At 37.1% G+C, this 18,309-nt stretch overlaps 1 protein-coding gene across 1 annotated transcript in view; it reads left to right on the top strand.

Moving 5' to 3' along the window:
- ADGRV1 (adhesion G protein-coupled receptor V1) overlaps nt 1-18,309 on the top strand; it is a 404,143-nt gene that overhangs the window by 60,125 nt on the left and 325,709 nt on the right. Inside the window, exons 26-34 of the mRNA XM_016216159.2 lie at nt 554-683; nt 3,563-3,646; nt 5,263-5,402; nt 8,843-9,452; nt 12,548-12,763; nt 14,048-14,263; nt 14,972-15,216; nt 16,436-16,617; nt 17,409-18,220. Coding sequence (XP_016071645.2) covers nt 554-683; nt 3,563-3,646; nt 5,263-5,402; nt 8,843-9,452; nt 12,548-12,763; nt 14,048-14,263; nt 14,972-15,216; nt 16,436-16,617; nt 17,409-18,220 — 2,635 coding nt within the window. The remainder of the gene's footprint in view (nt 1-553; nt 684-3,562; nt 3,647-5,262; nt 5,403-8,842; nt 9,453-12,547; nt 12,764-14,047; nt 14,264-14,971; nt 15,217-16,435; nt 16,618-17,408; nt 18,221-18,309) is intronic.

Here is an 18,309-nt window from a genome sequence, read left to right on the forward strand (position 1 = left end):
ATTTGGAATTTAAATAACTTTTTGGTTTTCTTGTAGTATGTGAACTTTCCTGATGGGAGATCTATATATTATGAATTGCAACTTCAAGTATAGACAAGAGAAAGTTAATGTCCAATGGACTGGTATTTATTGTCATTTGGAAAAATTCTCAGACTGGAAATCCCATTATTGTTATGCACTGCATATTTAAATTGCTCAGTGATATAATTTCAGTAGTTCTAAATATACTTGTTTAAGAGAATTTCATACATCTCATTGACTTCTTTAGGAATTTATGAACGTCGTCTATTTATATTTCTCATTTGCCTGGACTATATTTTTGATTAATAGGCAAGTAAGAAATAAAAACTTACCTACTTTATTGGGAAATATTTATTTGGAATTTATATTGAGCACTATACATATCCACTTAAGTATTTCTAATTTTATATTTTACTTATGCTCTTCTGTTTCAGTATTTAAAATAATTTAGGACAGAGTGAACACTCTCATTTTGTACATTCAGATACAGAATGATTATAATCTAATGGATAAATCCTTTTTTGTGTTTCAGAGTGTTGCTGGTACCTTAGAATTTCAATCAGGAGAAAGATATAAATACATTTCTGTTAACATCACTGATAATTCTATCCCTGAATTGGAAAAATCTTTTAAAGTTGAATTGTTAAACCTGGAGGGAGGAGGTAAGACTGGTGACTCAAAGATATCAAATATTTGCTTGTCTACTCAATAGGATTATACATTCTGTTAAGGAAATATGTACCTTTGAATTAATGTTACTTTCTCCCCACCCCCATAAATTAGTGAATTACTAGTTTTTGGAAAGAACAGTCCAATTGTTAATAATTGCTTAATGTATGTGGTAGAAAATTTCTGATGGGTCATCTCTTTCTTGCTAAACAGGAAATTTTTATATCTCTACATAAATTTATAATGCTCATTTTAGAAATTAATATTAAACTTGTAGTTTCATTTACATATACTTTTGCTGTGAGGGTTGGTAAATTCTGAGTAAGGGCACATCTACTGTGGTATTTTTTCCCCCTTTTATTACTCATTGGTCTTTTCCTAAAGTAGATGTGCTTTTAGAGTGAAATAGGATAATTATACTGAATCACCAAGTTGTAGTTGTCAGTTATAGTTGGCACCCCTAAAATCATCTCTCTCCTTTGATCCTTTATTTTATTTAATTTTCATAACAGTTCCTTTAGAGCTTTCTCCAGGTATAGCACAGGTAAAAACTAGTCCTTTTAGGTAATATATTATGAAGGGATTATCAATAAAACAGGTCAACAATACCTTAATCCCCTATTCTGATGTTCAAAAAGCCCTGATTTTCAAAGTTTTGGAGTAAAAATTAATTTTGTGGGAAAAACTCACCTGTATCGAAGAGAGGCTATTTATAATCTCTATTACCCTACTTAGATGAACTATTTATATATGTTTCTTTGCATAAGTATTAATGTGTTTGATTATCAGGTGCTACTGGGGTGTTACAGAATACATGTGATATGTACAACATTACCTTTGAAATGTAAGAAATTGAGAGTCACTATGGTATTCATTAGGACAGTTTCTTCCATTAAATAACCTGGCATTATCTTATTATTATCATGATATTTGATGAAGAAAGTCATAGTAATATACTCTCCACAGGGAGAGATTGGGCAGGACAGAAATATTAAGATTGGCTTTTAGTATGTAGTGAGACTGGGTTACATATGAAAAATTTCCTTGACGTTTCCTTCCCAGTGTTCCCAAAGCCCAGTGAAAGCAAATGTGGGCAAGCCAGAGAAATGATTAAACGGCACCACAATTTGGCTGACTTCATAAAACAGTAAACATATGCTGGATGACCTGTTCAGCAGGTAGCCTGTTATAACACCAGCTTTGTTTGTCGTCTACAGACAGGTCCTCAGATCTCCAAATCATTATTTTTATGACAGTTCTCATTAATCAAAGGCCTCTATAAATTATTTGAAAAGTTGTTCATTGTATCAATTATAGTTAAAATACTTAAGTAATTGAGAATATGTTAGTGATCATTTCCTATTATTGATTAATAAGGAACATCAAATATTCTTCAGAAATGCTATTTGCAATCGTAGTGATACTTGTGATTTTATGTAGAAATTTCTTCCCGTATCTCTATAATATGCGTCGCTATGTATTGATTGGGCATGAGTACTCATTTGAAAACCAGTCTTACAGTTTCTTGGTGAGCAATAGTGGCAGAGAATCTGATTCCCTCTCTACCCAAAGAATTGGGGTTGGAGGTAAAGGAATCTAGACACTGGCCTCCACTTCTCCTGTCATAGCCTGGGACTGCCTAAGAAGTGAAAAAGCTGGTAGAGCTAAATTCTGCTGAGGGTCAAGGAAGTAACCCTTATTCTATAATGATTTGTCCATAAAACTGATTCCACATAAGATAGCAAACTGATAGATGTTTTATGCCAGCCGGAAACATTGGTGTTGAGCTTCACCTTTCTTTCTAACAACTTACGGATAATATGGGGGCAAAGCGATGCACTGGATATTCCCTGAAATCCATTTTGCCTCTTAAGTTTCCAAAATATTTCAGGTTTTGGATTCCATACAGTCTTATGTCTGGTATATCCCAATCCTCCTGAGGGGAGGAGAAGAGCAGGGCAGATCTTAAACTAGCGTGCTGGTCAAGAATACCAGTAGAAGCACATTGGTCTGGATGTGGCCTTGCTTTTCCTACCCCCCCCTCCCCAGCTGCTACCATTGCTGCACTTCTTGTCTTAATTGTCTGCAAGCATTTGGTAAAATAATGTTTGGGGGATAAGATGTATTGAAGTCAAGGTAAAAGTACTTTCTCTTAATTATAGTTCTTATACATATATTGCCAAGGGATTTTATTTTTTACCAGTATTATTTATTTGATATTTACAGCAATTCTATAAAAGGCAGCATTTTTTATAGGTGAGAAAGGCAAGGTACCAACAGGGTTAGTGACCTGCTGAAGGTTTTTACAGCTGGTATCTCACAGCCAGGGCTGAACAGAGAGTTTAAGGCTGCTCACCCAGGGTTCTTTCCACAATGTCAGATGCAAAGGGGTGATCAAGTCTGAGAATGGCAGATATGGTGGGAATTTGAACATGTGGCTGACGAGAAATGTTCAATGGATTTCCCTAATTTTGAATTGGTTGTTGTGAGTGCTAAGGTAACTGTTGTAGGCATATAGGTCTAAGTGTATACTTATACACACAACAAATATTTTTAAAATATTTAAAATGTTAAAAACAATTTACATGGCTGTAAGTCAAAATTTAAAATTAAATTGACAGAAATGGGAAATACCAATTACAACTTACATAGAGTATTTCCTGAAGCTATGAATGATGTTTTTGTAAATTGGTAGCTTAACTAACTTAACCACTTAAAAGAATCTATCTTTTTTGTGTGTGGAAGAATGCATATCATTGGGTGAATATTGCTGTATTTTCCTCTTTACTGGATATGTTTTAAGAGCTCTCAATTTTCTCATTGTGTCCATGTGTGTTGTGTGGGTTGTGTTTCTGTGTTTCTCCTTGTGAAGTGACTGCTGAACTCTATAGGGTTGATGGCAGTGGTAGTGGTGATGGGGACATGGAATTCTTCCTTCCAACTATTCACAAACGTGGTAAGCAGCTGTCCCAAGGCCCATTACTGTCCTATATTTTAACTTTTCTTTTTAGAGACAACAATACTAACCAATTATTGACACCTACATTGTGCAGGTCCCTTATATATTTTGTCTCATTAATCATCACTGCAACTTTATGAAGTATTATTTGCTCCATGTTAGAGTCACACAGCTAGGCAGTAATCAAGTCAGAATCAAGTCTTTGCCTGCCTCCAATGCTCAGACTCTCCTGTCTCTATGAGCCTTCTGCAGTTTCCCGATTCTAATTGTAATAGAAATTTTACTTTAATATCATTTACAAGTGATTATTGAAAAACATTTTAACTAGCTTTGAATACTTAAAGACAGATAAATAGAACATTTATATTTTCATGTTGGATGCTCACTCTGATTTTTTTAAAAAATATATCTTTATTGATTTCAGAGAGAGGAAAGGAGAGGGAGAGAGAGAGATGGAAACATCAATGATGAGAGAGTCATTGATCGGCTGCCTCTGGCACGCTCCCGACTGGGTACCGAGCCCGCAACCCGGGCATGTGCCCTGACGGGGAATCGAACCCCGATTGCCTGGATCCTAGGTCGACGCTCAACTGCTGAGCCATTCCAAGCTGGGCATCTGATTTTTTTTTTTGCACAAAGAACCACAAGTCTTTATTTGTAGCATTGAATCAAAACAAATGGGAAAAAGAATTTAAGAAGAGGCTAAATGGGAGAGTAAGATGCCAATTAATGTGAGGAAATATTGCAAAGATGATACTTTTTGACGTATATTTATATACAAACACGATTCACCTTTTCCCTCATATATTTCTTCATATTAGAAGTGAGTACATAGAATACTTTGTTTCTTAGGCAGAACTTTCTCTGATCCTCAAGGTCTCCTTTTTCACAGCATCAGGCTTTATATGTTAGCATCAGATCTCATGTTCCCGCCCCTCTCATTCCAGCTTCCCTCAGTGCATCATGTAACCTCTGTATTTAACTACTACTACTTTTGGGTTTGTTTGTTTATTTTTTGGTCTGCGTCCATTAAACATAAAAGTTGAACATACTTCTCAGGAACAGAAAAAAAATACTTCTTTAGATCTTGATATCTTTTTAGTTATAGGATTGGACTGTTTAGGACCAGGAGATGTAGATCTAGAATATCATAATATGAGGAAAAAATAGGCCTACATTAGTGCACATTTAGAAATCAAGAATCAGCTCAGTCAGATTGATGGAAATCATAGGGAAACTACTGTTTCATAAAAGGTAAGAGTCATTTGGCTCCTGTTCCTCCGAGGTCAGTCAAGGTCGTGGGAGACTTTCCTCATATACTTGTGTGGAAGAATGTTCCCTTTCACAGGGAAGAGAAAGAAAAACAAGTTTTCCTTATTCATCTGCAAATGCTCATGCAGCACTTGTATATCATGTTGGTGCCAAAACAGAGAAAGGCCATAAAAGCATGAATATGTGTGGCAACCATTTGTGTCCGCCTTTCTTTCTAAAACAAATTAGAAGTACTCAATGAATGGTACAACTGTTTTCAAAGGCTGTTCCTTGCCTTTTCCTTTGGTTTGTAAATTACTGATTAACATTTTCTTACTATTTGTTGGTACTTATTTATGCAGCCAGTCTAGGAGTGGCTTCCCAAATTCTAGTGACAATTGCAGCCTCTGACCATGCTCATGGTGTATTTGAATTTAGCCCTGAGTCACTCTTTGTCAGTGGAACTGAACCAGAAGATGGGTACAGCACTGTAGTATTCAATGTGAGTACATTCCCCTCCCCCCCCATAGTCCTAGACATGTTCTGTTCTCTTAAAACTGCTTTATTGTATTATGAAGGTGTACTTTATGTTAAATTTTTTCTGTGTATGTGGAGGGGAGTGAGCCTAGTGACAGAAACAATACAAATGGACCATTAAATAGTGATTTAGCTTTTGGCTTTGTACGTGGTGTTGCATACAAATTCATCTTATGATTCTGAGGATTCCTGACTCTTTAAGGAATGTAATGGAGCTATATTGATACCATTGTAATTAACCTAGTTATTAAAGGAGAAAGGGAAGGCGAAATAATATAGGCATTCATTTGTGCAGCTTTACCAGGAAGCTGCAATTTAACACTCCCCAGGAAGCTACCAGCATGGGGGGAAGGGACTGGACAGGGGAAGAAGAGACATATGCCCAGTAAAATCTAGGTGACATAGGGAAGGTATGTCAGTCATACCTGGACACAGGCTGTTAGCCAGAGTAGGCCCTGCCACTGCAGTCCTGGGAAGATCTGAGATACTGAAGCACCGAAACAAAGGAGTTTGCTTTCTTGCTTGTACTTGACTCCTGGCCTGTGGGACTCTCACACTCCTGCATTTACCCATGTGGTCCACAGCCATGTGGACCCCACACACAGTGGACTAATGGACTGCAACTAGCCTGATGCCAAACCTGACCCAGCTCCACCACGGAATGGAAACTGTGGACACTGGCTTTGCTTCTAGCTCTGCTGAATCCTCAGCTGCACTTCTTCTAGAACTGGATTAAGGGAAATGGGACTTTGGAAACCCAAGGATGTAATTCCACACAAATAAAGCTTTCAGCCACATCTTATCCTCCCACAGGGGCCTCTGGAATTGCTTATTCCAGCGGCACCCCAATAATCCTGCTCCTATTAGCAATGGAGAAAGACTATCCATGCATTTCTCCAATAACAGGATCACATAGATTTTTGGATTAATTCAGATAGGCTGTGGTAACAAACTTTTCCTAAATCTCAGTAGTTCACTACAACAAAGTTTTGTTTGTCACTCATGTATGTGTCCAATTTAAATTGGCAATCGTCAATCATTTAGGTGAAAAAGGCCAGTAAGCCAGGACAAGTGGAATAGGGAAACTGAGACATTTAGCTGAACAAATTGGCTGAGCAATTTACAGCCAAATACAAAAGGTCACATCCCTAGAGATAACAGCTAGGCCTCAATTGTGTTTCAGCTCCAGGCCAAGAAAAGCAGCAAAGCCTGGTGGCCAGGCCAGGACAAGGTGCAATGCCTAATGACATCCTGCCCTAGTGCTGACCAATCAGTGGAGGCCAGGACCCTGAAAGGGCACACCGGGGAAAACTGATGAATATTCTGCTGAAACACTCCCCTAAGACCTCCCCTAGGATTCCTGCCTGTTAGAGAGAAATAAAACCCCTCAAGACAAAGGACCCAGCCTGTGCTCTCCCTCTGGGGAGCATGCCTGGGCCTTACCCTTCTCCCTCTTCTTCCATCACAGACAAGAATCTCCTAAATTCTAAGGGACCTAAACTCCAAGGGACCCTACAAGACTTGCAACCAGGGGAGCAATGGGCAGTGGCAGCTAACCCCTTGGGGGCTAACCCCCTGAACCTGTCTCCAAGGCCCCATTTTCTCTGACGTCCCTGTAAGTGAAGGCAGCCCCTCTCCCACACGCCTTAGCTCATTTGTTTCCTGTGGCATTTTTAGAGAACCAAGGCAGCCCAGCCTGGGCTCTCCTGTTGCTTCTTCTATGCTAAGCCCTTCCTTGTTTAACTGTCCCCATTTAAGGGTACATTTAATAAATGTACCCTTAAAGTCACCTGGACTTATGCTGTGGACTCTTTCCTACAGGAAATCAAGAACCCACACACCACTGGCTGGCCCTAGGCAGACCTGCTAGGGCCAGGTCCCCTGTCAGGGAACATAGGGACTGAGGGTTACAGAGGCTACATCTCAACAGGTGCTTCAGTCTTTAAGAAGGGGAGCTGTGGGTGTGGAGAACTACATATTGGAGCTTTCAGCTTTCTGGCAGTGATTCACAGCATTTCTACTTACATGTCCTTGGTCAAAGCAAATCACTTGACCATGCTAATGTTAACAGATCAAGAAGTATGATCCTGTCTTATCTCTCTCCCAGAAGGAAAAAATCCAAAACATTTGTGGACAGCAATAATAACAACAGCTCTATATAGTGTATATGTGTGTATGTATGTGTCTACTCTGCGTTTTTCTAGTAGGAATTAAGTAGTTTTCTATTGTTCAGTAACTCAGAGGAGCTAGAAGCTTGCTCACCTTCCTGAGACCATTATATTTTAAATATAAATAAAAATTACTTTTAGTTGGAACTTTTTTGGAGCATTTTTTAAAGCTTTTTATTCTTCTTAACATTGACAAAAAGGCAATTTCTTCCTTCTTAGATGTATTTTATGAAAACTTGAGTCAAATGTGTTTTTTGGTGAGTTTGTTTTTCATATTATATTGAAGATAAAGGAAATATAACTTGTTTTTAAAAATGAGTTTTATGGCCCTGGCTGGCGTAGCTCAGTGGTTAGAGTGTCGGCCCGCACACTGAAGAGTCGAGGGTTTTATTACCCGCCAAGAGACTGTACCTGGGTTGTAGGTTTGATCCCCACCCCTGATGGTCAGTGGTCAGGGCAAGTGTGGGAGGCGACCAGTTGATGTGTCTCTATCACATTGATGTTTCTCTCTCTCTCTTTCTCACTTTCTCCCCCTCCCTCCCTTCCATTCTCTCTGAAAAGTCAATGGAAAAAAATATTCTCTAGTGAAGATTAAAAAAAAAGTTTTACGGCTAACTTTTTAAAAAAATATCTTTATTGATTTCAGAGAGAGGAAGGGAGAGGGAGAGAGAGATAGAAACATCAATGATAAGAGAGTCATTGATCGGCTGCCTCCTATATGCCCCGCAGTGGGGATCAAGCCCGCAACCCAGGCATGTGCCTTGACCGGGAATCAAACCGCAATCCCCGGATCATAGGTCGATGCTCAACTGCTGAGCCACGCTACTGGGCTATGGCTAACTTTTCATTAAAAAAATAACTCATCTGTTCTTTACAATGAAGCTTCTCTATAGTAAATGTAAAAATTTCAATGAATGTGTTTAAATATACATTTCTATTACATTTTCTGTATTATATATATTTTAATTGCAGAAAAATACAGCTATAGTTTAGTTACAAGCTAAAAATGTTCAATCAATATATTGTCTCATGCAACAATCACTTAAGTAGAACTCTCTGAGAGTCTTCAAAAATGGTTACTTATGGTGCCTGCCTTCAAGAATCTTATATTTTTGAGAACAGCTTATATAAAATAAACTAAAAATTTAATATTCTGCTATCATTCTGTATTTACAAACCTCTAAGTCAGTAGTTTTAATGCCTCTTCTAATACATGTTAATTTTCAATATTTTATAGATTGTGAGAAGTCATGGAGCTCTGTCTCAAGTGACTTTGCTTTGGAGCATAGACTCTGATCCTGATGGCGATCTCGCCTTCACCTCTGGCAACATCACGTTTGAAATTGGGCAAAAAAGTGCCAACATCACAGTGGAAATATTGCCGGATGAAGATCCAGAACTGGATAAGGCATTCTCTGTATCAATCCTCAGTGTCTCCAGTGGATCTTTGGGAGTTCATACTAATGCCACATTAATAGTTTTGGCTAGTGATGATCCTTATGGGGTCTTCATCTTTTCTGAGAAAAACAGACCTATTGAAGTTGAGGAAGCAACTCAGAACATCACATTGTCAATAATGAGGTTAAAAGGCCTCCTGGGAAAAGTCATAGTCACATATGCAACACTGGATGATATGGAAAAACCACCTTATTTCCCACCTAATTTAGCCAGAGCAGCTCAAGGAAGGGACTATATACCAGCTTCTGGATTTGTGCTTTTCAGAGCCAATCAGAGTGAGGCCACAATAACGATTTCAATTTTGGATGATGATGAACCAGAAAGGTCAGAGTCTGTGTTTGTTGAACTGCTCAACACTACTTTAATAGAGAAAGTACAGAAGCGCCCAAGTAAGTAACCATTAGTGTGTAGTTATTATTATTAGAAGTAAGAATTCTAAAACAATAAATTGAGAATTTGGTATAGTAGAAAATTCTATAAAAACTAAGTTCTAAATTTGAAAGCATCATGTTATAAAAATTTACCTATAAGATAAATAAATGGAAGTGGGACACTTGAAAACATGGAATCCTGTCTTAAAAATCTGTTATATTCCAAGACTAAATTTTTAGAAGTGTCTATGTAATCCAGTATAACTGACCTCTACTACTATTGCACTATATATGGTAGCTTCCAAAACATTGCAAAATCAATCTGGGGATTCCAGGGACAGTCCTGGTAGCAAGAGCCTGAGCCTCCCACCTTGATCCACTCTGGAAGATTTCTTAAGCAGCAGAGGCTCTTTGTATTGGCAGAGAGTTTGTGGATCTGGCAACAGCATGAGGGCCAGGCGACAGGACCGTGGAGCACTAAGACGTCCTGTAAATGTGTGGTTCATTGTGAGAGTTGAGAAGACTCTGGTTGGGGATAAGAATGAGGGGTTAGGAGTGACCCACGTTGGGCAGAGGATCTGGTACAGCAGCTTCTCTTAGAAAGTATAAGCCGCTCTCCCTGGGGTGGTTGTGGCTTAGTGGCTCTGTAGAGAGAGTGGAGTGCTATAGGTAGAGGGCTGGGCTTGAGCTAGTGGAACTGAAAGCAATTACTGCGTTACAGCTTGTTCGTTAGTCACATCTTCCTAAGTGGACAGAAAACTTTAGAGAGGTGAGAAGAATCTAGTTTTCCTCGAATGAGGGAACAAGTAGAGGAAGAAAGATTACTATATTAATTTAAGACCAATTTATTATGTTTTAGGGCAGTGTTTATATGAAAACAAGCAAAACGTTTTTAAGGGAACTGGAATTGCGTAGTCCAAAGAATAAGATTCCAAGGTCTCATGTTGACCATGTTCTGCTACAGAGATACAGTTTCTTATGAGTAAATTTCTTGACCTTACTGTACACCTGGATAGACATATTGGTATAGTAAGCAACATTCTTGTCTACAATGTCAGTAATTGTAGTTCAGGGTTATAGAAGGAAATTGGTAGAATACCTGCTAACATTAAAGTTTTAGGTAACAGTCAAGGTTAAAATTCTCACACAATACATCATCCTTTTTTTCTCAGCAAGATCTAGAATGAGTTAAAATAGTAAATAAATTGAAATGAAATCCAATAATTAGCCTTATTAAGTAAGAATTATATAATACAGCCTGGTTTTCAAGGAATGCGGTTTTTGAGTGAGATAGAAATAAAATTTGGAGGGATTATCACATATACCAGTGACTTGGAGCTGTGGGTATTAGAGTCAGATAACTTATGTTCCAATTTATAGTAATAAACTTGGAATAATTTTTAGCCCCAGTTTCCTTATGTATAATACAGAAATATTGTAGGACTTAAATATGATAACATGTGAAAATTAATACAGTGTCTGGCACATGGTAAGCATTCAGTACATGTGAACAATTAATACTAACGTGGTATATGTAGAATATCAATGTGCTGTGGGATGGGAGAAACAAATGACATGTATTTCATGCTAGATATGTCCCTGGAACCATGTGGCATACTTGGGGCAGTCCAGTTTGGCATAAGCCATAATGTAAAATAATTAAAGAGTAATTAAGTGCAAATCTGTGTGACACTGATTCAGATTTTAATAGGCAGACTCTATGTAGAACCTGGTAGGGTCTCTGTTACTCTGTGTGTCATCAACTTTCAGCAGAGGAATTGTATGTAAGAGATTAGCAAGTCCCAACAGAATGGCTTTTGACTGTGCCTGCCAGGTACTAGTACAATAACTTAGGCAACTTCCTCAGCATGCATCTTTGTAAACTGTGGACAATATTACTGACCACATGGAGATGGCATGGGAATTAAATGACTTGATATAAGAAAAGTGCTTAGAGCAAGGCCGGGCAAATAGTGCAGACTCAAAAAAATGTCATCTGCTGCTACAACTCTCTGTCACTGCCATTCTTTTCTAATTTGGTTGAATTTAATTATACTATAGTGATTTATAGTTGTGACTTTATGATATAATTTAGCATGATCTGGGCCTATATGGTTGAAATTAAATAATGTTATTACTTGTTTTTAGGTTTAATTGTCTGAAAACGTTGACTTTTTCCATTACCACATATTTCCAAATACCACCATTGTTAGAGATATTCTAAATATGAACTCTAGAAAGAATACAAAAAAAAAAAAAAAGTAAATATGAACTCAAAATTCTTTACTTCCAATAAAATTCTTGATATTTTATTCAGGTTAATAGTTCACTTTTTATGTTGTTTTGACAAGGGTTCTGGTTGGAATTGAACCTGGAAAATAAATGAGGGGGAGTCTTTGGAAGGTCCTAAATGCCTTCAAAATAAGCTTTGCTCTCTTAAAAATCAGTGGAAAGTAAGAAGAGAATCTTAAAATTATTGCACATGCTCTTTTATAGCAGCATTGAGGTAGCATTGACACTCCCTTTGTAGATGAGATAGCTGAGTGACTTAACTAACAGGTACCAAGGAGGGACAGGTTTGTGAGGGAGGACAGTTGTAGGCAAGAGGCAGTAATTTAATTAGAGAACGATGATTTGCTGCAACTGGTCTTTGAGGGCAAGGAGCAAATTGCTTTCCTATTCAATTTTGTAACTGAAATGCTATTTTTAAAAATTTTTATGGCATGCTGCTAGCTAATTAGGAGATCATAATTCTGCAGGTTTCATCATTATCTCTTGTAATATTAGGCAGAGTGCTGATTTATTATACTCTAATCCTTTTTTGCCTTTTGACAAATTTCCAATACCCCTGTAGGTTAACTATTTCTTTGCTAAGGATTCTATAATAAAAATCTCAACAGAATATAAAACTGTAAGGGTAGGGACTTTCTGTTTAGTTTATTTTTGTATCTCCAGTGTCTAGATTAGTGCTGGTACATAGTAATCAATAACTTTTTGATACAAATAATAGAAAACATTAAATGATGATCCCATTTGGCTGATGGAATCTTGCTGAGGCTTAATGACATTTGGCTAGTTCTTAGAATTTTGATATATTTGATTTTCTCTTTCAGTTCCAAATTCTCCACGCCTTGGGCCCAAGGTAGAAACTATTGCTCATCTAATTATTATTGCCAATGATGATGCCTTTGGAATTCTTCAGCTCTCAGCTCCAGTTGTTCGAGTGGCAGAAAATCATGTTGGACCCATTATCAATGTGACTAGAACAGGAGGAGCATTTGCAGATGTTTCTGTGAAGTTTAAAGCTGTGCCAATAACTGCAATAGCTGGTGAGAAAAGACATCTAAAGAGCAGTGAAGTATTTTAGAGGGAAATTTTATCCTTGATTAACAAAGCTATAGTCAAAGATGTAGTTAGAAAAATCAGCCAGAAAATAATACTCTTACATCTTTTAAAGGGAAAAAATCCAGAGCTTTTATCATATATTTATGACACTGATTTTGTAGAATTTGTGAAAACTGTTGGGGAAGTGTATATGAATTTAGAAGCTTTGATGACCAAAATGTGCACAAACCAATGAAAAGTAAACTAAGGAAAGCATGGTGAGGCTTTCTCTCTGTGTACCTTTTAGTTTTTTGAACGGGACACATATAAATGGTACCTAGGAATGCAGAATAAAATGTGCAGCCATATGATTGCTGTACTTGGCAATAGTTTTTTTTCTTGACCGTTTTATCTTGCTTGTTTATTTATTTATGAAGAACATGGAAGAGACAATGGTTAGCATGAACTATTTTATATATAAGCAAAACGATTTCATTGCCAAATGCAAACATTAGGAGACAGCCTCCCCTGGTGGGGCAGTTACATCACCTAGAGGGAGATTTCCCTAAGAGCAATTAAATTTGAATCTTTCTAGTATGCACTCATGAGTGTGAATGGATGGGATAACAGGCTTGATCTTTCAAATAAATTATCTGGATATGAGACTTGGTTAAAAAGATGTTAAACCAGGCTCACGTAGTCCCTACATGGTGTCTCTGTGTGCTCTGGGAAATTTGCCCTCAGGCTCCATAGGAAGCCTTTCTCCTTTCCCCAACCACTGTTGGACCAGAAATAAAGCCACCCTGGGCAGTTACATAGTAGCAGCTTTGTAGAAAGGTCCATAGTTTCCAGCTATAACATTGATGATGCTGACATGCCCATACCAGTGTAACAGTATAATTTATCTCCCCAGTGAGATTAGAACTCTAGTTTTGTTGTTTTAAAAGTATTGTACATATTTTTCTATTGTAGATAAGGGACTATCTTGTGGTAATGAATGACTCTATGTCTATATCTACGTATGTATATGGCAAGCAGAACATATTATGTATACTTCTTCCTAAAAATGAACTAATGAACTCGAACATCCTTAGGAAGTCTTTTTCATTGTTTTGTGATACCAACTCATTTTTTTTAGCAAGATAGGTAAAATCTTCTTGTTTAGAATAAGTGTAGTAAATATTCTCAAGAAAGTCTTTCCAAGTATAGCCGTAAACTTTGATACATCATAATATTTCCCTAGCATATAAGGGAATACATCTCAGCATTTTGCTTTTTTGTCTCTGTAGGTGAAGATTATAGTATAGCTTCATCGGATGTGGTCTTGCTAGAAGGGGAAACCAGTAAAGCTGTGCCAATATATATCATTAATGACATTTACCCTGAGCTGGAAGAGTCTTTTCTTGTGCAACTGCTGAATGAAACAACAGGAGGAGCCAAACTAGGGGCGTTAACAGAGGCGATCATTATTATTGAGGCCTCTGATGACCCCTATGGATTATTTGGTAACCAGATTAGTTTGCATCTCTCTTTTACTTGTCTGCATAGATCATACATTTCTTTATTTTTAGAGACGCAGGATTGATTTGATCATGTTTTCTTTTTAACCTGTGATAACTGATATGTACAGCATCTTGTACACTCACTGGCAGTGGTTAGTGGTTATTAAAAAAAAATCAACCTCTTACATAAATATGGAAGTCACAATCTTTTAGGCTTTTAATCCTATCTGGCTTTTAGATGCGTTTTGTGAATCTTAGACAATTCTTTTTAAAAAAGTAATTTAATTTACAGGAATTTACACAAAACCTTGGATATCTGGGCTTTCTTGTTAAGTAGGAAAATCTGGCAACATTGAGCCCCCCTCTCCTGCATAGCATCAGTCATGGGAGTCATATAGCAACTGTCCCTTTGGAACAGGCCTGTGCAGTGCAGGTAGCCACAGAACTCACTAGACCACGTCATGCACCACTGATATATGCCTGATGCCTGTGGGCATCTGGATTTGTGCTTTCTGCTTCTATCATAATGAAAGTAATTTGGAAATTTTGCCAGACCTGACCACTTTGTATCACAGCATGTTACTCTGGTTTTATGGGTTTAGCTACTTAGATTGCTTAAGGGAGGAAAAGGTTTATAGGACGGCAATTGGTTAGCTCTGTGTTGACTTAGTTTCATTTTGTATGTGAAAATAACTCTGTTCTGCCCTTCAGGTTTTCAGATTACTAAACTTATTGTAGAGGAACCTGAGTTTAACTCAGTGAAGGTAAACCTGCCAATAATTCGAAATTCTGGGACACTCGGCAATGTTACTGTTCAGTGGGTTGCCACCATTAATGGACAGCTTGCTACTGGCGACCTGCGAGTTGTCTCAGGTAATGTGACCTTTGCCCCTGGGGAAACCATTCAAACCTTGTTGTTAGAGGTCCTGGCTGACGACGTTCCGGAGATTGAAGAGGTGAGAGGAATGGCTAGTATAGAATGACGCTATAACTCATGCCTTGTCTTATAGTGACTAAAACAGTTGGCTGTTATTGTGACATTTATAGAGAATGTCAGATTAATTATTTCCACAAGAATGTTCTAAATATGCTAGTGTGAAAATGATTCTTACAGATAACAAAACAAGGATGCTTTAGAAACAGGTCTTGTACACATACCAGTTTACTAGTATACTTTTTTTTTTTCATACAAGTATAGTTTTCAACATTTTGGTTAATTGATTAAATATATTTATCATAATTTTTGCTACATTGTTTTATATAAACTCTTAATTTGTTTATACCTCTACTCCCTTTTGGCTTCAAGGTGGGTCAGTTTTAAATTAGATTTTGTTTTTTTTTTCACTCATTAATCCATTTATTTTTCAACAATTTTGACAATTTATTATGTGACAAATACATGCTAGATAGAGCTGCCTGATATTTATTTTTCATGATGAATTAGCAAGATAGCAAATAAAAATAGTCTCAGTGGGAAAGTTGATTCATCATTAACGTATATTAGCTGAGGATAATTTTATTGTATAAAATTCAAGTATTATTAAAGCCTAAATCTTATAAATTGCGTTTAATAGCATTTATTCTTTAACAGTATCAAATTTTCATAGAAACGAACTTTATAAAATTTCATTTGAATGCTAATTATATTCATGCCTAAAATGTTAGATACTAGTTAATACCTGTAAAACATTTCTCTTTCTTTCTCTCTAAATTTAAATGAAATTATGATATGATGTTTTTTCCTTTTAAATTTTGTCAGAGAATTTGCATTTAAGAGAATGTGGAAAATAAAGCATAATAGATTAACTTTATAAAACATATGCAATATTTTCCCTAAATAAAAAAAGATATAGGACATAAATGTATATTATTGAAGAGATAAATATAACTAGGGATCTCAAAATTGATTCACAAGATTATATAACTGAATATTAAGGAACTAAGCCTATTTTTAAATGTATAATCATGGCCTATTATTAAAGGTTCATGATGGATTATTCTGTTACATGTTGGGTTTATAAATGCAACGGGAGAGTTGTTTTGAGTCCCTTTATATTACATTTCATTTTGTTCTTGTACTTGTATGAATGTGTTTAATTTTTTTCCCCCCTGCATCATTCTTATTCTAATTTCAGAACTGGGATTCTGTTAAGGAAGTTTTCACTGTATTTTTAGGTTGTCCAAGTGCAACTAACTGCTGCCTCTGGTGGAGGTACTATTGGGTTAGATCGAGTGGCAAATATTATTATTCCTGCCAATGATAATCCTTATGGTACAGTAGCCTTTGTTCAGTCGGTTTATCGTGTTCAAGAGCCTCTGGAGAGAAGTTCCTGTGCTAACATAACTGTCAGGAGAAGGTATATGAGATGGCTACTTGCATCTGTGGGGGTCATGAGAATTGTGGGGTGGTGGGAAAGGACCTCTTGAACAATTAAATAATTTAGATTTGATGGTTTTTATATAATGTAAATTATTATAATTTGTTAAATGATTTGTGCCTAATAATTTAAAGAGCTCATTATATTTATCAAACCTATTATTAGTGAAATGGATTATAGTTCATGGGACTTTCTAACACAAGAAATTTGTTGCTTTAATCTGTGACTTATTTCAGTTAGAACTTAAATACGATTAGCTTCTAGATCAAAGAACATTCATATGCTGAAGTGGTTAATTTTCAGGTTCTATTTTTCCTGCCTTTTTTTTTTTTTTTTTGTGAGACAGCTTACAGATCACTGAGTTCCTTTAGAAGTAGAAAATACATGGTTTAGGGACCTTATGGCAAATAATATTTCCCCAAAATGTACTTATGCCATTATCATTATTACTTTATTTCAATGAAATCTAGCAATGAAAATTAATTTTCTATTTCTGTTTGATAATTTTAAAGTGGATATGATTTAAATACCTTGCAAGATATTTTCATAGCTTGATAAAAATAAAGTATTGTTTGATTGAAAACTAGCAAGATTTCCTTACATGAGAAAATAAAACATCAAAAGACAAATGTAATAAGAAACATGGTTGTGTTTGTACAAGTACATTATACACATAAAAAGTGAAAACTGCAATTAGTAGTTCTCTTCTCTATATGTAACCACAGACTGCTTTGAGTGCTTAACCTGTCTTTTGTCACTCCACATTGTAGCGGAGGGCGCTTTGGCCAGCTCTTGCTGTTCTACAGTACTTCTGATATTGATGTGGTGGCTCTTGCAGTAGAAGAAGGTCAAGATTTACTGTCCTACTATGAATCGCCAATTCAGGGGGTGCCTGACCCACTTTGGAGAACTTGGGTGAATGTCTCCTCAGTGGGGGATCCCCAGCACACTTGTGCCACTTTGTGTCTCAAAGAACACGCGTGTTCAGCATTTTCATTTTTCAGTGCTTCTGAGGGCCCCCAGTGTTTTTGGATGACATCGTGGGTCAGTCCAACTGTTAATCACTCAGACTTCTGGACCTACAGGAAAAACGCGACCAGGGTAGCATCTCTTTTTAGTGGTCAGGCTGTGGCTGGCAGTGACTACGAGCCTGTGACAAGGCAATGGGCCATAATGCTGGAAGGTGATGAATTTGCGAATCTCACCGTTTCTATTCTTGTGGATGATATCCCCGAAATGGATGAGAGTTTCCTGATTTCTCTTGTTGAAGTTCAGCTCATCAACATCACAGCCAGTTTTGAAAACCAGCCAACCATAGGGCAGCCAAATACTTCTACAGTTGTCATAGCATTAAATGGCGACGCCTTTGGCGTGTTTGTGATCTACAGTATTAGTCCCAATACCTCAGAAGATGGCTTATACGTCGAAGTTCAGGAGCAACTCCAAACCACAGTGGAGCTGATGATCCATAGGACAGGGGGCAGCTTAGGTCAGGTGACTGTCGAATGGCGTGTTGTTGGTGGAACTGCTACTGAAGGCTTAGATTTTATAGGTGCTGGAGACATTCTGACTTTTGCTGAAGGTGAGTGATGCTTCAAAGTAGACTGTAGTTCATGCTAATAAAGCTATCATTCAATTTTTATGATAATTTTCATAAGAGTTCTTATTTAT

Source organism: Miniopterus natalensis, chromosome 3 (assembly GCF_054644295.1).
Source record: "Miniopterus natalensis isolate mMinNat1 chromosome 3, mMinNat1.hap1, whole genome shotgun sequence".
NCBI classification, from domain to species: Eukaryota; Metazoa; Chordata; class Mammalia; order Chiroptera; family Miniopteridae; genus Miniopterus; species Miniopterus natalensis.